The sequence below is a fragment of the Vulpes vulpes genome, chromosome 3, assembly GCF_048418805.1.
Source record: "Vulpes vulpes isolate BD-2025 chromosome 3, VulVul3, whole genome shotgun sequence".
In the NCBI taxonomy this organism is placed as follows: Eukaryota; Metazoa; Chordata; class Mammalia; order Carnivora; family Canidae; genus Vulpes; species Vulpes vulpes.
Window position 1 is genome coordinate 19,235,494 of NC_132782.1, and position 24,131 is coordinate 19,259,624.

At 46.9% G+C, this 24,131-nt stretch overlaps 2 protein-coding genes across 2 annotated transcripts in view; one reads left to right on the plus strand and one right to left on the minus strand.

Annotated features, from left to right (window-relative positions):
- Positions 1-308: 308 nt before the first annotated feature.
- Positions 309-3,361, plus strand: SP9 (Sp9 transcription factor). Its single transcript, XM_025994279.2, has 2 exons — positions 309-488; positions 1,580-3,361. Exons 1-2 carry the CDS (start codon positions 468-470, stop codon positions 3,014-3,016), a joined length of 1,458 nt encoding a protein of 485 aa, XP_025850064.2. The 5' UTR covers positions 309-467; the 3' UTR covers positions 3,017-3,361.
- A 9,919-nt stretch (positions 3,362-13,280) lies between these two features.
- The window catches only part of CIRSR (corepressor of RBPJ and splicing regulator), a 39,316-nt gene continuing 28,465 nt past the window's right edge, over positions 13,281-24,131 (minus strand). Inside the window, exons 8-10 of the mRNA XM_025994013.2 lie at positions 17,534-17,640; positions 16,324-16,409; positions 13,281-14,340 (exon numbers count right to left, since the gene is read on the minus strand). Of these exons, the coding sequence (XP_025849798.1) occupies positions 13,584-14,340; positions 16,324-16,409; positions 17,534-17,640 (950 nt within the window). The 3' untranslated portion in view covers positions 13,281-13,583. The remainder of the gene's footprint in view (positions 14,341-16,323; positions 16,410-17,533; positions 17,641-24,131) is intronic.

Consider the following 24,131-nt stretch of genomic DNA (forward strand, 5'->3'; position numbering starts at 1 on the left):
CTAACTTGCATCATCTCGGGGTGGTTCGGGGGGCTTGTGGCTGGGTCTCGGCGCGACTTCAACCTGGCTTGGTGCGTGTGTGTAAATGTTTAATTGCACTGTAATTTCTCCGGGCTCCAGCCCGCGTCCCCCCCCTCCCCTCCCCTCCCCTCCCCTCCCGACACCTCGCTAGCCGCCTTGACTGGCACGCGCCGGGAGCCCTGGCTTGGGCCCCTCGGCGCGTCTGATTGGCTGCGGGGCAGCTCCCGTCTGCTCCGCCTGCGCCCTCATTGGGCGAGAGGCGCAGCCAGCGGCACTTCAAAGCGGGCGCTCCTCGCACTTAGGCTGAGTTTAGCCGGCGGGAGCCCGGAGTCCGCTCGGCGCGAGCGCGGGGACGCGGGAGCTGCGCGGGATCCGAGCAGCTTTCCCGAGCAGCCGCCAGGCTCAGCCCCGCTCCCGGCCCCGCCGCGCAGCCCAAGGGACCTGCTATGGCCACGTCTATACTCGGGGTAAGTCGGAAGTGCGGCAAGGCGCTTGCTTGCTTTAACTGCAGTAAATTTTCGTTATGGCTTCTCCGCGTCCGCGGCTCTGGAGAAACTGTTGCTGCCGGACTGCAAGCTGCAGCTTCAGCTCCTTTGAGCACTTTCCACGTTTCTGGGACTGATTCTTTCCAAGTTATTGAAAACCTAGGAGATGCCTTTGTAAGGAAATGATTTGTTAAGCAAGTCTTTTTTTTTCTTCCTTTCTTTTTTAAAATGTGGCTTTAAAGAAAACCTAGAGGCTTCTTTTCTCCCCCCTGGTGATTTATACCCCATCCCCCCCCTTGCTCCGGGGATTGTTGCAATTACGCGACAGTCGTGTTTCCAGAAAACAGCCTTAATCGTTTTTGCAGTCCGTGTAGTCACGTTAACAAACATCTACACTTCTCTGGCTCCCCAGTTCGCCTGTGACTTTGAAATCCATCGCTGGGTCCCCTTCGCGGATTCTTGTTTTCATAATCGAGGGTTTGGGGGCGGGGGTGTAAACATTAAAAAAAAAAAAAAAAAAACAAAACAGCAGTGTTTTCTATTTAAAAAAAAAAAAAAAAAAAAAAAGAGTCAAGCCGTAGCCACGCCGGGAAGCAGTGTCCCAAGTTTCTCCAGCCCCCGAGCCGCAGTTTCGGCCGCCTCCGCCCTCACTCGGCGTTTGTCGTCGTTGTGTTTACTTCCGCGCTCTGCTCCGAAGGGCGATTTGGGGGCCTCGGGGAGAGGAGCGGGCTCACGGCGCGCGGGAGGCGAGCGGCCCCCGTCCGGCCCGGGGTAGGGGTTGCAGCGGCCGAGCCGGGGGGCACGGAGACGTCTTTGATCAGTAGCCCCCCCCCCCGAAGCACACAACTTTGCAGCGCCGGGCCCCTCGCCCTTGGGATCGCCGCCGCCCCGCGCGGGGCGCGGCGCATCCTTGGCGAGCGCGCGGGGAGGAGGCGCGAGCCCGGGAGCCACGACCCCCCGGGACGTCCCCAGCCGCGGGGAAACGAGGCTGCTCACGGGTGCACTTTGTGTCTTCCTCCCACTTCTTCCTGCCCTCCTTCTCCTTGCTCCCTCCCTCACCCCACCCACTCCAGGAAGAGCCGCGCTTCGGAACGACCCCGTTGGCCATGCTGGCGGCGACCTGCAACAAGATCGGCAACACGAGCCCGCTGACGACGCTGCCGGAGTCGAGCGCCTTCGCCAAGGGCGGCTTCCACCCCTGGAAGCGCTCCTCGTCCAGCTGCAACCTCGGCTCCAGCCTCTCGGGCTTCGCCGTGGCCACCGGTGGCCGCGGCTCGGGCGGCCTGGCGGGCGGCTCGGGCGCCGCCAACAGCGCCTTCTGCCTGGCCTCCACGTCCCCCACGTCGTCCGCGTTCAGCAGCGACTACGGCGGCCTCTTCTCCAACTCGGCGGCGGCCGCGGCGGCGGCGGCCGGAGTGTCCCCGCAGGAGGCGGGCGGCCAGTCGGCCTTCATCTCCAAGGTGCACACGACGGCGGCCGACGGCCTGTACCCGCGCGTGGGCATGGCGCACCCGTACGAGTCGTGGTACAAGTCAGGCTTCCACTCGACGCTGGCGGCGGGCGAGGTGACCAACGGCGCGGCGTCGTCGTGGTGGGACGTGCACAGCAGCCCGGGCTCGTGGCTGGAGGTGCAGAACCCCGCTGGGGGGCTCCAGAGCTCGCTGCACTCGGGCGCCCCCCAGGCCTCGCTGCACTCGCAGCTCGGCACCTACAACCCCGACTTCAGCTCGCTCACGCACTCGGCCTTCAGCTCCACGGGCCTCGGCTCCTCGGCCGCCGCCGCCTCGCACTTGCTCTCCACCAGCCAGCACCTGCTGGCCCAGGACGGCTTCAAGCCGGTGCTGCCCTCCTACTCGGACTCCAGCGCCGCCGTGGCGGCTGCAGCTGCCAGCGCCATGATCTCGGGCGCCGCGGCCGCGGCCGCCGGGGGGAGCTCGGCGCGCTCCGCCCGCCGCTACTCGGGCCGCGCCACCTGCGACTGCCCCAACTGCCAGGAGGCGGAGCGGCTGGGCCCGGCCGGGGCGAGCCTGCGACGCAAGGGCCTGCACAGCTGCCACATCCCGGGCTGCGGCAAGGTGTACGGCAAGACGTCGCACCTGAAGGCGCACCTGCGCTGGCACACGGGCGAGCGGCCCTTCGTGTGCAACTGGCTCTTCTGCGGCAAGCGCTTCACGCGCTCGGACGAGCTGCAGCGGCACCTGCGGACTCACACGGGCGAGAAGCGCTTCGCCTGTCCGGTGTGCAACAAGCGCTTCATGCGCAGCGACCACCTGAGCAAACACATTAAGACGCACAACGGGGGCGGCGGGGGCAAAAAGGGCAGCGACAGTGACACGGACGCCAGCAACCTGGAGACGCCCCGCTCCGAGTCCCCCGACCTCATCCTGCACGACTCCAGCGTCAGTGCCGCCCGGGCGGCGGCTGCGGCGGCGGCTGCGGCGGCGGCCGCGGCGGCGGCGGCGGCCTCGGCGGGAGGCAAGGAAGGCGCGTCTGGCCCCAACGACTCTTAGAGGCCGGCCGGGAAGCGCGAGCGACACCGTAGAGACGCCGCGAGCGAGCGAGAGGTTCGGAGGGCCAGCGAGCGGGGCGCGGGCGGGCGGGGGCTCCAGGGACGCGCCCCGGGCCGGCGCGGAGGGGAGCGGCACCCGGCCCCGCGGCCCTGCTCGCTGGCCCAGCCCGGACCGGAATCGAACGCGTGGTCCGGGAACAAAAGCAAACCATTAAACCATCCTCCGACACAGACCCCACTTTACAAAGCTGCACACGCAGGCAGACACACACACCGGAGACCCACAACCACAAGCACGCACAGTCGTGCGCGCGCGCGTACACACACACACACACACACACACTCACACACTCACACAAACTTCTCCAGCGAAGAGCAATACACAGAAACGCCCCCTCCTCCCCCACCGCCCACCCTCCCCTCCACTACCCTTCTCTTTCCTTTTCTCAAAAAAAAAAAAAAAAACAAAAAACAAAAAAACAAAAACAAAAACAAAAAAAACCCCAAGCCACCACTCTGCAAAGGACTGTCAGAACATTTGAAAACAAACGGGACCTATAAAAACAGACCCTTTGTGTGGATTATATTATATATAAAATGCTCCAAGTCCTGCTTGATATCTACTTACAATGAGACTTTTTTTTTCCTAAAAAAGGAAGCATCAAAAAAAAGGCTTAAGGTGAGAAATTAAACTGGAAGTCTAGTGACAGTTTCTCTGTATTTCATAACATCTGTATAAATAGGGTTCAAAAGATTGTGTTCTTTTTTATTTTCTTGTAAATGTTCATTCGAATAGAGGTTTTCTTTTCTTTTTTTTTTTTGGTGAATTCCTGAAATTCAGGGAGTTTTTTTTTTTTTAATTTTCTGATGCACTTTGTGAAAGTCAGTATATATGTAAAAGATATTTAAAATGTTGAGTTATCATTTCACTCACAAACACGTAAGTTAAGGTCATCTAAAGAAATTAAATGCGTTTATCTGTATGAAGAAAATCTCGACATCATATTTTCATTTTGGTATTATTAAAGGACTCTGAACAATACACTTCCTTTTTTTTTAATCCTGTTCCCCTGTCAATAACCTTTACATGGGTCGACTTTTTTGTTGTTGTTGGGGAAAAAAATTCCTTTAATGTTAGTTTTAGGTAATGTAAGGTTTTATGTGAGTTACAAAAGCCATAATACATATACATTTTTGAGAAGTCAAAATTATTTATTTGTATATCAATAGCGTAAATTAAATTGGGTTATAAGAACGTGTAGTTGTATTACTTAATGAGACAGCTCTCAAAAGGTGACATTTTAAAACTCTGGAGCCCCTAAAATAAAGCAAAGATCCTTGGCAGCTTTAACTGGGGAGGTGGCTACACCTCCCGGAGGGGTCGGACAAAACTCCAGTGGGTTTGTTTGTTTTTAAAAAGCGATTTAAAAACAATCTGTGAAAGGAAAAAGCTTTTTAAAAGAAGTCTTTTAGCTCCCAAGGCCCTCTACGTTGGGAGGCGACTCAGGGGAATAAATCGCTAGAGTCAATACCCCGGAAAAGACATTTCATGCCTAAATGAAAATCTTGTTAAATGTTATTAATTTTGACTTAGAGCACACAGCAGCCCCCTGTGCCTTGTATTCCCTTATTAGGGATTCATGTCTTATCAAATATCTAATTAATCTCCTAGACATCATTTGTTCTGGCCAACTTTATCTCAGCTGGTCCACGGGGAAAACTCCAAATATTCTCCGTGACAAAGCTCCCTTGAAGATCTTTTTAATTGTCTAAATTAACTGCACCAAATTTGCATGTCAAACGGTAAAGGGCAACCTGAGATAAAATGTAAACGTTTTAAAAGCCCCCAAACTAAGCACTTGATTTGATAACTAGGCTTTTTAATGTTATGGAAGACAACTGCTCCTTTCCTTTTCAAAGACGGCTGATCTATGCAAATAGTGAATTGGAAATGCCTAGGTCCCCGCGCCGTCAAATGGCCCTCGCAGGTTATTTGAATATCAGTGGCACTGCTTCTGAAAAGGTTCAAGGATGCTCTCTGACTTCTTTGTGATTACTCAGTGCGGCGTCTTATTCTGAAGAAAAAAAACTCAGGAATAATTAAAGGCTGGGATCAGGCCTGGGAACACATTTGGGACAGGAATCTCATTTAGACAGTCTCTTTCAAAATAAGGCACAGTTAAATTGACCAGAAGGCAATTATTGAAATGAAAATTATTTTCACTCTCTTTGTCTTCTGACCACCAACTTAACAGCCCCAGTTTAAAAGAGAGGGAGAAGTGAGGGAGAGACGAAAAAGAAAATTGGTAAATGAGATAATTTCGCAATTCGAAAATGTTAATTTAGAAAATAAAGTACATATTTACAGAATAAAAATATTTCTGAAAGGCTCCGCACACAATAGGAAACACAAGCAAAGTCAGCCCCCAGTGGAATTTTTTTTTTTTTTTAATTACTGTCCATCTTGGGAACTTGAATGGAGGTATGATTTTTAGGGAAGAAAAAAAAAAAAAAGGAAATTATTGTCACTAACAACCAACAAAATGTTTTCTCGCAAACTCTGCTCTGCAAAGCCAAGTAGCAAAGTAGCGATAACACATGCAGCTGAGGTCCCCAGAGGGGCATTTGCAGCGTGAGGTTCGGTGTCTTCGCCCCTCTCCTCCTTCTTGCGGTCCCCACGGCCTCGGTTACCCCGCTCTGCTTCCTCGAGTTTTCCTTCTCTTTGACCATTTTGTCTCCCCGCTCAAGCAGTTCGGAGCCAGGACCTCCCAGCCCAGCCCCCCGCGCGCCTCCCGGGGCAGGCCCGGCCTCCTGCAGACGCCGCCCGGGGAGCCTCTGCTGGGGGGGGGGGGGGGGGTCGGGGTCGGGCCGCGGCGCTGGAGGCCGAGAGGGTGCCCGGCGGCCGGGAGGTGAGCGTGCGGTGGGGTTTCCCGAGCAGGAGGGCGCCCGGGCGTCTGTCCCAGCAGCTTTGTTTCTCGCGGATAATAAAGGCAGATCAAAGGGCCTGGCGGTGCAGGTCCCGCTCGCCGCGCGGCTCCCTCCGCAGCCCAGTGATCAAGGCCTCTGCCCCGCGGGTCAGCGGACGTCCATCACCGCGGCTCCCGGGCCGGCGGGCGCGTCCAGCCGGGGACCAGCGCTCGCCCGGGCTGCACCCGAGGGACGCGGGGCCCCTGCCGCCGCCACCCCGCCCCCACCCCACCCCCGACCGAACCGACGGGCGGAAACAGATCCCAGCATCCCCCCCGCCCCCCGTGCTTCCCACCCTGAGCTCCCGGGGGGCGCGGGGGCGCGGGCACCCGAGCGGGTGGCGACCTGCCGAGGCCGAGCAAATTGGCTGCAGCGCGCGGGGGCGGGGAGACGCGCTCGGGGTCCACCCGAGGTGGGGCCGCGTCTCCCCAGGGCCACCTCGGGGCTCCGGGGCCGGGGCGGAGCGGGAGGCCGCGGGACCCGCCCGGGAGCGGCCTGCAGGCCGGGGGCGCGCGGGGGCGCGGGGGCGCGGGGGCGCGGGGGCGCGGTCTGCGAGTTCCGCGCGGCCGGGCCGAGGTTGAAATGCGATTTCGCTTTAGCCGGTTTCTCCCAAGCGGTTCCTGATCTTGCAGCTGCCCGCGCAGCACAGGAACGCGGAGCGACTTTTCATCACCCTGCGGCCCCCCCCAGCACCCCAGCACCCCTCCACCTCCCCGAGGTCCCCTTTCCTGGGTCTGCTTATTTGTGTGCCCCCCCCCCTCACCCCACCGTGGAATGCACTGGAGCCTACCTGCTGAGGAAAAGAGAAAAAGAGAAGAAAAGGGAAAGATTTTTCTATCCTCAAGGAGACACAGCCACGTTATTTTGACGAGATTAGATTGTGCACCTGAGCGGCGTGTCTGGACACTCCGTCAAATAGTTATAAGTCGTGTAAAATTGAATTTCTTGTTATTCAGATGGAAACTTTATTTATTTTAACTCTAATCTTATTTGCATCTATTATCTGTATTCACCAAGGCTCTCTCTCCCACTACAAAAATGCAGATGAAGTAAATCTCACATAAATCCCGCCCATTTGTGTAATTGGTATACTAAGTGTTTATTTTAAGTGAGAATAATTTAGCTACAAATTTTCTTAAGGAATAACATTCTTAACACATTAAAAAAACTGAAAACTCTGATTTGCTTTTATGTTTGACAGTCGCTCTTGATTCCCTGAAGAGGAGCCCGGCGAGTGCGGCTCGCTGGCGCCACCTAGAGCTCGGGGCCGGGAAGGCCGCGCCGTCCGCCCGCCTGGTCGCGCTGGCAGCGCCGGGAGACGCCGCAGCCCAGCGAGGCGGGCAAAGAAAAGCGAGTTTTTTGTGTGTGTATGTGCCAGGGGGAGGCGGACGAGCCCCGCTTCTTGGGGGGTGGGGGGGGCGCCACTTAGCCATGCCCGGTACGACCGCTTCCGGGAAGGAGGTCGTTTTGGGGCCGCACTAACTGAAAATGCAAACAAAACCGACAAAACGCACGCCCCGCTGGGCCGCACTCGCAGACGCGGTCGCGCGGAAACCCGCGGTGCGGGGGAGCGGCGGGGTCTCCGCACCCGCGGGTGGGCGCGCCGGGCGCTGTCGGCGGCCGCGCGGACCCCGGCGTGGGCACAGCCCCCCGGGCTCCAGGCGCGAGGACCGGGGATCCGAGCGCTCCCGGTCGGCGAGGCCCGTCCGCGGGGACTCCCCGGGACCCCCCGCAGCCGAGCTGGATAAGCCGGGCCACCAGGCCGTCCCCTGTCCCCAGACGGCCCCCGCGGGGAGGCCCAAGCATCCTCTTGCCGCCCGGGGATGGCCCAAGCATCCCCTTGCCTCGCGGGCGCCCTGCAGGCAGCCGTCCCCGCCCGAGATGGGTGCTGGGGGGCTGCCGAGCAGGCCCGGGCCTGGAGGCGCACGCAGGGCCCCCCCCGACGGCGGCCACGAGCCCCCCACACCCCTCGCCCCAGCCCCTCCTGGAGGGTCCGCATTGCCTAGGGGCGGAAACGGACCCCTCGGGGCCCCACCTTTCCCCCTTGGAAACCCAAATCTAAAAACCGGATAACAGCTGGAGGCGTTGACCAATTTTCTCTCCAGGCTGTGCATCGCCCTCCCCCCGCCGCCCCTCTCCCCTCCTCTTCCCCAGGCCACTACCCCACCCCTCATCTTCAGACGTCGCGCGGTGGCTTCTTCCCCTCCTTTCTTGCCACCCCCCCCCCCCCCCGCGCCTTTATTGTATTTTGATCTTAAAAGCTACACCTCCAGATGCCGCGACCAGGGCGCCCGGAGCGCGGGCCCGCGCCGGCGAGAGTCCGCCGAGGCGCTAGGGCGCCGGGCTCCCCCGCTCTGCAGCCGGGGGAAGCGGTGCGTTTCCGGGAACTCGCAGCCACCTTTGCGGCGAGGAGCTCGGCTGGGTTTGTATTTGCTGTTTTAATACAAACCCCGCCGCACTGCCTATTTCAAAGATGTGCTAATTACTACTTGGATAGCAGGGCGCAAAGTCCTTGTCCATTTCCCAGTACAAAGTAGGTTGCTAGAAAATTTGAAATTGCCTTTCAGCCTAAAGCTGCCTTACCTGAATGTCATAATTACAGTAATTATGTACATCCAAATTACATGCTAATTAAATTAGAATCAAATCGTTCTAAATCGAAATCAAATGAGGTAGTGAAGAATTAATCAATGACAACATAAATAGAGAGCTTCCTTCAGAGATATTTATTGTAACGATCCAAGGAGGAATTTGATCTGAAAAAGTCACCTGTTTATTTACTTTCAAATTAGTAATCAGTTATTATCCCTTCTCCATAATTTTAACCGTTCCGTGTTATTTACCCCCCACCCCCTCTAGACGCTGGAGTTTATAGAAATATGTATGAGGTAAATACATACAGACATGCCTACCCTATATGTCATTGATATAAATATATATACAGTGTGTCTGCAACCCCGGCGCAGGGGAAGGTTTCAGGATGTCCGGGGGGACGCACTCCTCCGGGGCCTGTTCCCTGACACCCGGGAAGGAAAAACACCGAAGTTGTTAGATTTTTCTAAGCTCCCCGCACTCTCTTCCTTGGGAAACGCCTGTCAGGGATTTTGCATTGTTTTGCGGGCCCCTAAGCGTTTCTGGGTGGCTCCCGCAGGGAGGGAACGCGCGGGGATAGGCCGTCTCCCCCGGGCGGTTTTCTGCGGCCGAGCGCGGGCGGGACTCGCCGCGTCCACCTGGGCGCGGGGCGAGAGCGGCAGGAGCGCCCTCCAGCGCCCTCTTCGCCTGCGGAGCGGGGCGGCGGGAGCGGGGGCCTCGCCCTCCCAACCCCGGAGGGCGAGCGCGCCGTCCGGCCTCCGCGGGAGCAGCGCGGGCGGGCGGAGGGGCCGGGCACCGCTCCCGGGCGGGTGGGGGCGCCGGCGGGGGCCCCTCCCCGTGACACTCGGGGCGGCCTCTCGGCGCATCCTCCAGGGAGGGGGCAAGATGCGCCCCCCGATCCCCGGGTCCTGCATTAGGGTCTGAGGTGCGATCACTAGGCCGCCAGGCGCGCGTCCAGGAGGGAAGCGCCGCCGCCCGCGGGCTGGCGTGGCCCCTGGGGGCGGCCCCCCTCCCCCTGCCCCTCCCCCCCGCTCCGGGAGCCCCCTCGGGCCGGCGGGTCAGCAGCGGCCGAGGCCCGGGGCCTGCGCGCGTCCGCCCCCTCGGGAAGGCCGCTCGCGGGCAGTGCGCCGGGCTGGGGTCCTCGCCGCCCCAGGCCTCCCGCACGTCGCCGTCGCCGTCGCCGTCGCTGTCACCGTTGCCTCCCGAGGGAAGCCGCGGGGCGCGTGAGGGGAGGAAAAGGCGGCAGAGGTGAGGAGGAGTATCCGCTTCCCTTTCTGTGGCGGCGGGAACCGGGGCGGGAGGCTTCGCAGACCCTAGGCCTCCCTCCGTCCTGTTTCTCCCAACTTTTTAAAAAGCGTTTCTCCTTGTTAGTCAAACAACAAAACAAAAAACAAAACAAAAAAACCGCTCCCGAGGCCTGCAGCTACCGCACGCCCTTCTTTTTAAGAAGTGGTAACTACCAAGGTTTTCTTTCAGGAAACCGGGAAAAACAGATCCCTGCACACCCCTCAGCTCCCGAAGCGGCCCTGCAGCCTCCTCCCTGACCCGGAGCGCGGCCCGGGCCCGTGGGCGCCGCGCAGGCAGGGGAGGGAGACGGCTCGGGGGGACTCTGCAATCTCCGAGCTCCGGTGTGAAGAAGAGGAAACGTTCGGTGACAGACTGGGAAGGGCGGGCCGCCGGCAGCGTGGCCTGAGCCGATCCGCAGCAGCCGCCGCCGCCGCCGTCTCATGGAAGAACGGCCAGAAAGGTCTCTCCGGGCCCTGCAGATAAAAGGCGTCCCTCGGCTTAGGACCGCGTGGCTCACAAGGTTCCCACCTCCCAGGCAAGGTAAGCGGACCTGCCGCCCTGCTGCGGCCGCCTCGGCCTGTTTGGGCACATTCATTAAATGGAGTCAGGACTAACTTACCACACAGAGACGTTCCGATAAATAAACAAGCCCTAACCCGGTAACCTGAGCTTCCCTGGCCATTTGTAAATCGACAGCACCTCCTACAGGAATTAATTTGCTAGTGTTGAATTATGTTAAACGTTAGGCCAGGGCAAGGGGAAGGGGAAGGGGAAGGGGCGGGGAGCGCACCCCAGAAGCTGGCCCCGTGTCAGGCCCACAGACAAGTAAACGTCTCGAGGCATACCCAGATTTCTTGACAAGAATCTCTCTGCTAAGGCTAAGAACGACAAACATTATAACCAGACTTTTCTGGTGGTTTTCTACGGTATGTCACCGTTGAAGACTGGTTTGGGTTCTTGAATCATGGATTCATTGAACTTGGAGGCTGCCTCTTTGGCTTTCAGAACTTACAGGAGTCTCCACACATACTAGACATCCTTTTCATCGTGGTGTTTACTTTCTACCTTGTATTTCAAAAACAAAAGCAGAATTAGATGTGTAACATTTTTTTCTTATTAAAAAAATCATTCTCAGTGCCTTATACCCTTATCATTACAAGTAGGAAGGACAAATGAACCTCTTTAAAGCCATTACCATGTTATGATTCTACGGGAAAATTCCTCCCTTCGGGTTTTAAGTTTGCAAAATTGGAATGCTGGCCCCCGGGGGGCTGTCCAGCACCTTTCAGTGACCAAAGCTGAGAGCCAAACAGCAAATCAACATCTTTGATAACCACAGAGGAGTTTTTCTCACCATGAGATGGGCAAGATTACTGGGGCTGTTGGTAAGGCTTGATAGTTTCTCAAGCTCAACAATGAAGGATTTTTAAACCAGAGATTTAAAAAAAAAAAAATCCTCACAGCCACTTTTTTTTTTTAATGGCCACTTACAAAGTTTTTAAAAAGCGGATCACACTTTTGTGAAAGTCCAATGAAAAAAGTGTAAGAAATGACAATGTGTTTCTTTAACTCACTTTTAATTATAGGATGCATTTTGACATTTCTCTTCATGAACACTGTACTGGTTCAGGAACCCTTTGAGGCAGTTAAGTATTGCATAGGTTTTGACATTATAAAAATTATAAAGTCTAAAAAGGTGGAAGATAGAAAATAATCAGTGCAACACTGATGAACTCAAGGTGTAAATTAGCAGTCTTTATCAACTTCAAATGCATATTTTTTTTAAATGAAGGAAAGGGATCTTTGAGGTGCACAGTTTAAGTTATTAAGTAAGGAATACTGTAGAAGGCACTCAAATTCTCCCACCAACTCTCTTAAAAATCTAAAATAATCAAAGGGCTGCTTATGCCTTTAGTTTCTTCTAACTAAGAGGGCATTTGTGTGTGTGCCTATACATGACAAAGACATATCTATCAGACTACCTGGCGCGATAACTCCTTTCAAACTTACTTATAGAATTTATGAAATTATGACTGCCATCCCTTAAAATCATCCAAACTAACCAATATTCGGATTGTATTAAATAACAGATGTTTTTTCAAATGTGGAACCTTAAAAACAGAAATACTAAGTCCGAAATGTTTTATTACATGTTTTTTGGAATTGCAGGTTACTTGTAATTTGTACTAAGAAATTTTTTTCTGCAGTTTTTCTGTACCGTATCCTTTGAAGCACAAGGGAAAATCTGCAGCTAAATTTAAATATGCCTTATACACCTATGCTCATGAAATAGATTTAATAGTTTATAATAGTCCGTTCATGACATCATATAAATGCCTAACCTTTAGAAGTAAAATGTTTAATATTTAATAGTCTATGCTAGTAGCAGAAAGGCCATCAGTGGTAGGCAGGATAATGGGCCCTCTAAGAAGTACACGTTCTCATCCCTGGAACTGTAAATATGTTAGGTTACATGCAAAGGGGAATTAAGGCTGCAGACAGAATTAGGTTGCTAATCAGTTTCTTTTAAAATAGGGAGTTTCCGGGCAGCCTTCGGCCCAGGGCCTGATCCTGGAGACTCAGGATCGAAACCCATGTCGGGCTCCCTGCATGGAGCCTGCTTCTCCCTCTGCCTGTGTCTCTGCCTCTCTCTGTGTCTCTCATGAATAAATAAAATCTTTAAAAAAAAATAGGGAGTTTCTCCGGTGGAACCAATCTAATCAGAAAGGTCTTAAAAGTGCAAGACGGATGCAGAATATCAAAGTGTCAGAATGATCAGATGTGAGGACTTAACTTTGCCCTTGTCAGTGCTGAAGATGGAAGAAGGGGCCAGGAGCCAAGGAGTGCAGCCGGGACTCCAGAAGCTGGAAATAAGCAAGCAAATGGATTTTCTCTGAGAGCTTCCAGAAGGAACCAATCCTGCTGAACCCTGATTTTAGCCCAGGGAGACCCATTACGGACTTCTGATCTCCAGAAGTGTACAGTATATTGGTGTTGTTTGAAGTCTGAGGTAATTTGTTATGGTAGCACAGAAAACTAGGATGTATCCCAAGGTAAACAGGAGAACAAAAACACCTGAAGGGAGCTTAAATGTTTTAAGGAAACACGGATCAAATCCACTGCTGAGGGGCGCCTGGGTGGCTCAGTTAGTTAAGCGTTTGACTTCAGCTTGGGCTGTGATCTCAGGGTCCTGGGATCGAGCCCTGCGTCAGCTGCCTCCTCTTCAGGGGGCCTGCCTTTTCTTCTCCCTCTGTCTGCTGCTGCCCCTGCTTGTGCTCTCTCTCCAATAAATAAAATCTTAAAAATTCCACTACTGAATTCATACTGTAAGAATTTCAGCAATGATTATACTTTGCTTCAAGTAAATTCAAATCTTAAAAATACTAAGTTTGAACAGAAAAAAACAAAAATTAAATCAATTCAGTGTACTGTCATTCTTTTAATGATGTTTCAGAACAAAGAAAATGCCACAGAGTTATATGGGCTTTTTAATCTAGTATAGAGCACAAGAAACATTTATCAAGAGAAGGTATTTTTACAGCCCCAAAAGAGATTACTTACAAATATTTGCAAAGTTCATTCTTACAGGACTCCTATGGTTTTTGTATTTGATATGACAGTTTTCAGGAATGGAAAATTAAAACAGAGCTTTTTTATTAGAAAGACAATAGTATATAATTTAGCCCTTGCCACAGGTATTCAGTGAGGAAGTGGAGATATTTTTATTCCCAGGTAATCGTCACATATAGTCTCTCTTTATTCTCTCTACTTCTGCTTCGTTCTCTTTGTGTCACTCTGGTATGCTTATCTCCTGGGTTCTCCCTGTGTGTTTTTCCTCCTCTATGTGCATCTGTGCCATGGCTCCTGGTATCATTCTTTCCATTCCGCTTTTCACTGGGACTTCGCTGTGGCCGTTTTCTGCTTTCCCTTTGCTTGTAACTGCTGTGACTTCTGCTTCGGCTTCTCCTACCCCTCTCATCCCTGCTCTGGCTCCTGCTGCTTCTCTCATTTCTTTCAGATCCTCTCTTCTCTGGGCTCTGGTTATGGCTTCTGGACTTTCTGTCAGAATCAGAATGGCCCCATTTGCTATTCTCCCTAGAACTCTCTCGTTTTAAAAACCTAGGCTTTTCCTTGGCTTCATCCTTGTCATGGTGACTGCTAGAAAATTCTTCATAAAGTTTTCTCTTCTTAGACTTGTCCTTCTCTTCAGAATCATTGTTGTTATTCCCTGAACACTTATTTTTCTTTCTTTTCTTCTTTTGTGTTTTCTTTTCTTTGTTGTCACTCTCACTACTGCTTTCTGAAGTCTCACTAGAGGAGGAGGAGGAGGAGGACGAGGAGGAGGAGGAGGAGGAGGAGGATGAGGAGGAGGGAGACCTATTTTTATGTTTTTTGTGTTTACTTCTGCTTTTCTGAAGCTTTTTCTTTTTCCTATCTTTTTTCTTTTTCTTTTTTTTCTTCTCAAGTCGGTCCAATTTCCTGTTATTGGGAAAATAGTAACACACTATGTAAAAATAGTCCTTGTGTTGACAAATACAAAATTTTATTTATTTTTTTAAAGATTTTATTTATTTATTCATAGAGACAGAGAGACACAGAGAGAGAGAGAGAGAGAGAGAGAGAGAGAGAGAGAGGCAGGCGGAGACACAGGCAGAGGGAGAAGCAGGCTCCACGCAGGGAGCCTGACGTGGGACTCGATCCCAGGTCTCCAGAATCATACTCCGGGCTGCAGGCGGCACTAAACCGCTGTGCCACCAGGGCTGCCCCAAATACAAAATTTTAAATAGACGATATATTTTCTTTGACACTATTGAAAGTGGTTTTCACGACAAATACCCACCATTTGCTTCAACGTGGATGGAACTGGAGGGTATTATGCTGAGTGAAATAAGTCAATCGGAGAAGGACAAGCAGTGTATGTTCTCATTCATTTGGGGAATATAAATAATAGTGAAAGGGAATATAAAGGAAGGGAGAAGAAATGTTGGGAAATATCAGGAAGGGAGACAGAACATAAAGACTCCTAACTCGGGGAAACGAACTAGGGGTGGTGGAAGGGGGGAGGAGGGCGGGTGTTGAAGGGGAATGGGTTGACGGGATGAGCACTGGGTGTTTTTCTGTATGTTGGTAAATTGAACACCAATAAAAATTAATTAAAAAAAAAAAAAAAAAAAGAAAGTGGTTTTCAAATATAAATGCATTCTTTATTAAATAACAATTTTCTTTCTTTTTTTTAAATTTTTATTTATGATAGTCACAGAGAGAGAGAGAGAGAGAGAGAGAGAGAGAGAGAGAGGCAGAGACATAGGCAGAGGGAGAAGCAGGCTCCATGCACCGGGAGCCCGATGTGGGATTCGATCCCGGGTCTCCAGGATCGCGCCCTGGGCCAAAGGCAGGCGCTAAACCGCTGCGCCACCCAGGGATCCCACAATTTTCTTTCTTTAAATTATTCAAGTCACACACAAAATTAAATGCATTAGGCCCAATTCTCTCACTATACTTCCTTCAATGGTAATGACTATTAAAGAAAATTCTTACTGAATCAGAATTTGAAATTATATAGCACTCTGAATGAACGGTCAGCCTGACCTCAAGGAGGCTTTATAACGTTAGTTATGTGCTAATGTAAACTCAAATATATAGCTATAATCAGATGAAAAATTAATCATATGTATGTACTATTTTAAAATATGGAAATACTAACCAATATTACATTACCAAAACTTAAGGGTATATTCTCCAGAAATTCTAAAAAAGAATACACTTTACGCTTTTTTTGTTTCTTGGTTTTGTTATGTAAAATAATCACATACTAGTTTTCAATAACGGTTTAGATTTAAAAATAATTGGGACAATTTTATTAAGTCATTCTGAATTTCTGAAGAGTACTTCACATCTCAGAAGAGTAACTTGTTTATGTGTTTGAGTTACTCTGAAATAAATGTTTTCACTGAGTTCTGTCCGGCCATTCTCAAAATTCACAGACTGGAAACATCATGAGCTCCCTCTATTGGACTCTGCAGACATTTCCTGGATTCTTTAATCCAGCGGTAGTCTGTTTAACAAGATTCATATTTACCTTAAATTTAAATATTTTTCAGCATTGCTCATGAAATCTTACAAAAAGAGTAATCCATGGCCCTATATTTTATGCGAACTGTGTGCAAAGATATATACAAATCTATTTTTGAAAAGTAAAACCTACAAATAAAGCTATTTCCAAACTAAATGTTCTAAAAAGTATAATGAATTTGTGTCACAATCTGAGTATATAATCTTACACTCCTTTTCACTTTATTGAAAGAAAGACAAAATTGTATTTCTAAGCTGAAGAACAAATCAAAGATGTGTTGCGTGGCTTAAAGTAGCTTCATACGTTCTTAGGATCAGGGTTAAATAGGATTCTAAGATGAAATATAAGAGAAAATAGTTGAATTCATTTAATATACACTTTTTAATTACCTGAGAAGTTTCTGTTTTTGTTTGGTTGTTAGTGACTTTAAAAATTCGACTTCTGGATCTTCTTCACCTTCACTTGCGACATATTCCTGAGTCGACAAAATATCAATAAATTGTAAGATTGCAAGACAAGTTAGTTATCAGATGGGAAAGAAAACATTTACAAATAAGAAATTTTGTGTTAGGGACATACTATAGATGAGTATGACATCCTGGATTGGGAAGTGGGGTGGGGGGGTAGACTAAAAAATGTTTTGTAGTCTGCCTGCCAAAGAGGATTATAACACACTAAGAGGTTGAGATAACTGCTTTGTTGGCATTAACAAACTTTCCCAGGAAGAGGAAGACAGAGAAACAGACAAAACCATTTATAGCATGGCTTCTGCTCTCCATCTCTTGCGTTTGAATTTAAACACTTAAGTGTTTAAAGATTTTATTAACTTAATGAAATGTTAAAGCCAAGAAGACCATGAACTTTTATAAGAAGGTCAAACCATCCACAATTTTAGCCTTTATAAATTCAACAGCACATTATCCAATATATGATTATCAAACACATACCAATGTATCAAACAGTACAAATAAACGACTATATTGGTTATATGAACAGTCCCGAGCAGTGCCTGGAAAGTAATGTGCCTCTTTGCAGAGTACCACAACTTTCTGCCAATGGGAGCCTGGATTTTTACGTTGGTTCTGTCTCTCAACAACCACATGCTCCACAAGGGCAATCAATCATTTCACTTCTCTGGGCTCCAGTTTCCTCATTAAATAAAATAGATTGCATTAGGATATCAACAACCTTCAAATGCAATCATTTTCCGGATCTATGTCCAGTTTGATAAATTAAGTAAATTTAAAATATTTTCTATAATTTTTAGGAGTTTGCTTCCATACACTTCTTCCCTTTCATTCTATTTAATGTAAGTTAGCAGGAAGGAAAAAAACCAACCTTATCACCAGTTCGGTTAGCGATTTTATCCACACAAACCAAGAGGAGCAGTTTCATTTATTAAAATATAGGTTTAAAAACAATTTCTCATTTAGGTTAAAATAATAAAGAACCAAAATCAAAATACATTTTAGGCATTTTCTTTGCTCTATCTTGCTTTCCTATGGATATATGCATATTGGAAAACATTAAGTAGCAATTCACAAGCAATCACATTTAGATTTATAGACATTTTCAGCTTACCGATAAAAAGATCATTACCTGTGATGGATCATTTGCGGTCAAGTTTCTCCCCAGTACATTTCGTTTCAGTGCAAACCCACTGTTTCTCATCTCCGCTATTAGCTCCGAGGGGTGCATCGATGGCCCTGTTCACAAAAATCGCAGTTTGAATGTATCATTTATATCTCTCTACCTTTTTTGGACTCCACAGTAGGAATGCAGTTGAAGCTTTGTTAAGTAAAATCACAGCTAAATCAACTCAATAATCTTCTGCTGAGCAAATAATCAGATATGATTTTCTAAAACAGCAGTCTGGAGATTCAGAATAGAAAATAATTGCATTTTTCTTTACGTGCTAGGGGATTCTCTTCTTATGTAACTTTGTCACATTGAAAAAGATACATTTAGCTGCTTGGCAGTTTTTAGGATAAATTCAAAGAAAAATAGTAAAAAACTACAATTAAACTTTAATAGTTATTCTTATAGTAAGAATTCAAAAAAGAAACTTTTAAAGGTATATGAGCAATTTGTTATTGTAGTTTCCCATTCAAAATTCCTCATCCTTAGTTATCAAGTACTAATACTGAATACATTGCCATGTAGTTGCTAATTATTATCAATAGAATACACACACACACACACAAACAAGTATGTATGCAGGCACGTCCACGCACACTATGCATCACTATTAAGCACTTTTGTTAATCTCATATATACAGAGTTTGAAATTTCTAGTTATTAATTTGGGGTTGATGATAATTTTAGGCTGGCTATAGGTGTGTGTGTGTGTGTGTGTGTGTGTGTTATATTTTTCACAAGCTGCTGTTTCCACTTTTACAAAATCTCAAAACTGAATAGCAAACTCCTTTTGGGTCACATAGTATATACTAAAGATAAATAACATGGACTAAAAGATAGATAACATTAAAAAAAAACAATTAAAAGTCTGTGCTCTTTGCTTAACATTATTATCTTTAACATATGGAAGCAGAGATCCTTTCCTCTTTCTTTCATATTATTTCAGTTTCATTTTCCCTGCTGCAGGTAGCATATAAGGACATTTTATGCAGCTGTTTGAAGTTTCTGGCCTAAATTATCTATACTGTCTTAAATGAACTTCCCTGGGTAATCTATCCAGAATATAAGGAAGAATAAGAAAGTTCCTGCCAAGAAGGAATTCATAAGGGACGGTGGGGGATAAACTTTAGAAACAGATTCTCTAGTTTGTTGATTAAATACTTCATCTGTGTGTCTTTTCACTACTTTATTGATCTTTTACTAGTTATTTGCATGTTCACTTACATGTTACCATGGAAAACAAAAGACAAAATTCAAATCTCAAATGCTAGTAACATCTTTGTTTAAAAAGTTTGGTCAGGGCAGCCCCAGGTGGCATGGCGGTCGCCTGCAGCCTGGGGTGTGATCCTGAAGACCCGGGATGGAGTCCCACGTCAGGCTTCCTGTAGGGGGCCTGCTTCTCCCTCTGCCTATGTCTCTGCCTCTCTCTCTGTGTCTCTATGAATAAGTAAAATATTAAAAAGTAATAATAAAAAAATAAAAAGTTTGGTCAGAAAAGTTCAGGTGTATGTTACTATCTTTTATTAGAATCTATGGGCTTTACTATTCTATTCATACTACCAAGAACAACTGAAAGTAGGAACATAATTTTATAAAGTAGAAAATGTGTTTTCGGGCAGCCCTGGTGGCGCAGCGGTTTAGCGCCGCCTGCAGCCCGGGGTGTGATCCTGGAGACCTGGGATCAAGTCCCATGTTGGGCTCCCTGCATGGAGCCTGCTTCTCCCTCTGCCTGTGACTCTGCCTCTCTCTCTCTATGAATAAATAAATAAAATCTTAAAAAAAAAAAAGAAAATGTGTTTCTGAAGCATCAAAACTACATTTCCTTGTTTAACAACTTTTTTAGATGTCAAACGAATCCAGAAAACAAACCTGCTAAGACTTAGGATAAAAACTACTCCAGTGGGGGATCCCTGGGTGGCGCAGCGGTTTGGCGCCTGCCTTTGGCCCAGGGCGTGATCCTGGAGACCCGGGATCGAATCCCACATCGGGCTCCCGGTGCATGGAGCCTGCTTCTCCCTCTGCCTGTATCTCTGCCTTGTCCCTCTCTCTCTCTCTGTATGACTATCATAAAAAAAAATAATAATAAATTGAAAAGATTCCTTTAAAAAAAAAAACTACTCCAGTAAAGGGCCAAAGAGCTTGGCCATTATGATGAGAGGCTACTAATTTCATCAAAAGATGGGTAATTTTAGGGGATCCCTGGGTGGCTCAGCGGTTTGGCGCCTGCCTTTGGCCCAGGGCGTGATCCTGGAGTCCCGGGATCAAGTCCCGCGTCGGGCTCCCGGCATGGAGCCTGCTTCTCCCTCTGCCTGTGTCTCTGCCTCTCTCTCTCTTTTTGTTTATCATAAATAAATAAATAAATCTTAAAAAAAAAAAAAAGATGGGTAATTTTAGTAAGTTTTTAAAAAACATGCTTTTACACTTTCATTACAGTAGTTAAAACTACTTCAAGAAAATGACCTCCCTTTAGCCAGTCTGACAGATTATATAAATTATGAAACAAACATTATTCTTCCAGCATTTATATTGCTCCAAAACCTCAAGTGAACTCTGTGTAGTACATATGCTTGGCATATACTTCTACACTGTAAGATTAAATACTTAGGGAACTACCTGACAAATCATATTCACTAAACAGTAACAATTACTATTTTTACCAGTACCTATAAAACATTTAATTATTGACATATTCTTTAAAATTTAAAAAGTACTTTTAGAGTAGTATTTCTTAAAATTCAGTTTTTTTTTTTTAAGGATTTTATTTATTTATTCATGAGAGACAGAGAGAGAGAGGCAGAGACACAGGCAGAGGGAGGAGCAGGCTCCATGGAGGGAGCCCGACGCGGGATCCCGGGTCTCCAGGATCACGCCCTGAACCCAAGGTGGCGCTAAACTGCTGAGCCACCAGGGCTGCCCATAATTCAGTCTTATTCACATATTTTATTTTATTTTATTTTATTTTATTTTATTTTTTTTTAGTTATTCACATATTTTAATACTTAAACCTTCTTCTTCTATTTTTTTTTTTTTAAGATTTTATTTGAGAGAGAGTGAGAGCCACAGAGATCACAGAGGGAGAGAAGAGGGAGAAGCAGACTTGTTACTGAGCAGGGAGCCTGATGCTGGACTTGATCCAAGAACCCTGAGATCATGACCTGAGCTGAAGGCAGACGCTTCACCAACTGAGCTACCCAGGCGCCCCTACTTAAACCTTCTATCATCAAAAGTTCTGAGTTTAGAAGATGTGACAAGTCAGGTTTAATGAAGATATATTTAGCAAGATATCTTTATACTTTCCCGTTATTGTGACAGTGGCTATGAAGAGTTAAATTGACAGAAATGACTCTAGTTCTGAGAACTCAAAATTTAGTTGATACAATAGATTATACAGATATGTTGGAAAAATAGATTTTAAAAATATATTCAAATGCAAAATGACTACTTTCATGTGTAGTGCCTTAATAATTTAAATGACAACTGGATTTGGGGCTCAGGAATGTTTGATTTGCTCTTAAATTTGCTATGGTTGAATAATTCTAGAGAATTCAGGAAAAGGGTTTTGTTTTAAAATGTAGATTTGTTAGGGCTCCTTTCTAGATCACTTTAGTCAAGTTGGGTTAAGCCTCCACAGCATGAAAACCAATGTTACAACTTAGAAACTGTTATCGACTTTCACTAATTTTGCAAACTTTCTTTGCTGGGATATGTGAAACCATCAAAATACTGATTGTGACTAATGTATTCAGTTTATGTCCCAATTAGACCTAGACTATTTTCTATTAGGAAAATACCATGCAGTCAGTGTCTCTGGGGAAAAAAAAGGCGGCGAATTACGTTGTACAAAATTATGTAAAGGCCCTAGTCTATTCATTTAGAGCATTCATTTTTTATAGAACTAAGTAAAAATAATGGAAGGTAAAAAGTATTCCATAGTAAAACAGATATTTTTATCAGAGAATAACAGAGGAAGCCAAAAAGTTCTGGCTTTGAGAAAGGCCGTATCACTGACTTCACAACTGGATAGCAGTCCCAAGTGACTCCCAAGGAGAAAGCTGAATGGTGAAGGAAAAGACACGTGTTTCACTGCTAGCACAGTCCATCTGCTCTTCCCAAGGACAGATGTATCTTCCTTTCAAAGTTCATCATTCCTTTCAAATGAAGCATTCTACAATTTCATGGTATTCAGTGGGAGAAGGGAGGGCAATGAATAATAGTAGGTTAGGTAAGGCTGTATTACAAATGCCTTTTCCTCCTTCCCCTAAATATAACACATCAATTTAATTTATGGGATGTTACTGTTTGCTGAAAAATGTCTGCTATTCCTAAAGTGAACATAGTTTTGCTGCTATTAAAGTGTGATGGGGCGCCTGGGTGGCACAGTCAGTTGTGTCTGACTTGCTTTCCACTCAGGTTGTGATCTCAGAGTTATGAGACTGAGTCCTGCATTGGGCTCAGGCTCAGCACGGAATCTGCTTGGAATTCCTTCCCCTTCTCCCTCTGCCTCTCCCACTGGTGTGCTTTCTCTCTCTAAAATCAATAAAAAAAAATCTTAAAAAAGAAAAAACAATTGGTAGGGGCACCTGGGTGGCTCAGCCAGAGTTAAGCGTCTGTTGTTGATTTTGGCTCAGATCACAGTGTCGTGAGATGGAGCCCCTCTCTCCCTCTCCCTCTGCGACTCCCTGTGCTTGTTTGCATTCTCTCTCTCTCAAATTAATAAAATCTTTAAAAAAATGGTAATTTTTTCCTTCCCATTGACTTTAACTTTATACAGTGAAAAATTCCTAACCTAGAGAGAATAATGTAATGAACCCTATGTACTCCTTTCAAAGTTTCAACAATTATCAGTATTTTGCCATTCTTATTACTTCTAACTTCCTTTACTTTTTTTTGATAGAGTTACTGATAGAGTATTTGATAGAGCTAAGTTTATTTGATAGACATAAAATCTCAGATATCACTTTGGTATTTAATTACTAATAAACAAGGAGGCTTTTTTTTTTTTTTTAAAGATTTTATTTATTTATTTGAGAGGGAGGACAAACATGGGGAGGGGCAGAGGGAGAGGAAAAGCAGACTCCTTGCTGAGCAGGGAGCCCAATGTGGGGCTTGATCCCATGACCTGAGCTGGGCAGATGCTCAACTGACAGGGCCATCCAGGTCCCCCAAGGAGTATTTCTCCACATCTTGGCGTTGTTTTTTTTTTTTTTTTTTTTTTAATATTTGTTTGTTTGTTTATTTCAGGGAAAGAGAAAGCACAAGCATGAGCAGGGGGAGGGGCAGAGGGAGAAGCAGGCTACCCTCTGAGCAGAGAGCCTGATGAAGACCTTGATCCTGGGACCTTGGGATTATGACATGAGCCAAAGGCATTTAACTGACTGAGCCACCCAGGTGCCCCACCAAAGAGTATTTCATTTTCTTTTTTTTCCAAGGAGTATTTCTTAAAAACAAAACCCTGATACCTTTATTACAACTGTCCCTATTGGCATTTTAAATATATCATCTGATATCCAGTCATCATTCAGGTTGTCTCAAAAGTATCTTTTCACAGTTGGTTTGTCCAGATTAGGATCCAAGCAGGGTCCACACACTGCATCTAGTTCATGTATCTCTTAAATCCCCCTCTCACTTTTTAAATTGAGGTATAAGTGATACATACCTTAAGTCTGTTTTAATCTAAAAAAATTTCACCACCCTTACCCCCTACCTGCTTTCATTTGTTGAGAAAACTGGGTCACTTGTTCTGTAAATTTCCCATATTCTGGATAGTGATGTCATTTAATATGTTCTTCTAGTCACTATATTTTCTGTAAGTCGGCAGTTAGATCTAGAGGTTTATTATTAAATTACCTTGGCACTGTATACCATATACTTTGGAGAATACATAGAAAATATTCTTTAATTTAGATTTAGAAAAATGACAGTTGAAAGAAACACATTTCTGGTTAATGAACTAGACTAAGGGAAAAAATGCTGAGACTTCAAACCAGTATGTTTTGGTGCTACCATGTAGTCATAGTGACAGTGGTAGAACCTTAAAAATATGTGGGTTTTTTTTTTAAGATTTTATTTATTTATTCATCAGAGAGACAGAGAGAGGCAAAGACATAGGCAGAGGGAGAAGCAGGCTTCATGCAGGGAGCCCGATGTGGGACTGGATCCTGGCACTCTGGGATCACGCCCTGAGCCAAAGGCAGATGCTCAACTGCTGAGCCACCCAGGCATCCCAAAAATATGTGTTTTAAAATAACCCCCGTAACATTATCACAAATAAAATATGATCCGCATTTCTGTGAAAGTAAAACCTTCTTTCTTTCTTTCCTAAAATTAAATTGACTGTATCTAGTAAAAAAGCCACTCGTTGTTACTAAATGTAAAAAGGACACACAGAGACACTAGAGTACACAACTGAGAGGGAGATCTGTGTCTAGTGGGAACTATCAAGAATCTCATATATGAAAAAAAAAATAAAAAAAAAAGAATCTCATATATGACTCCTAATATTACCTAACCTTTTTGCTTTTAAGAAAGCTTATAGAAAGTTATCTTAAAAAAGACTGAA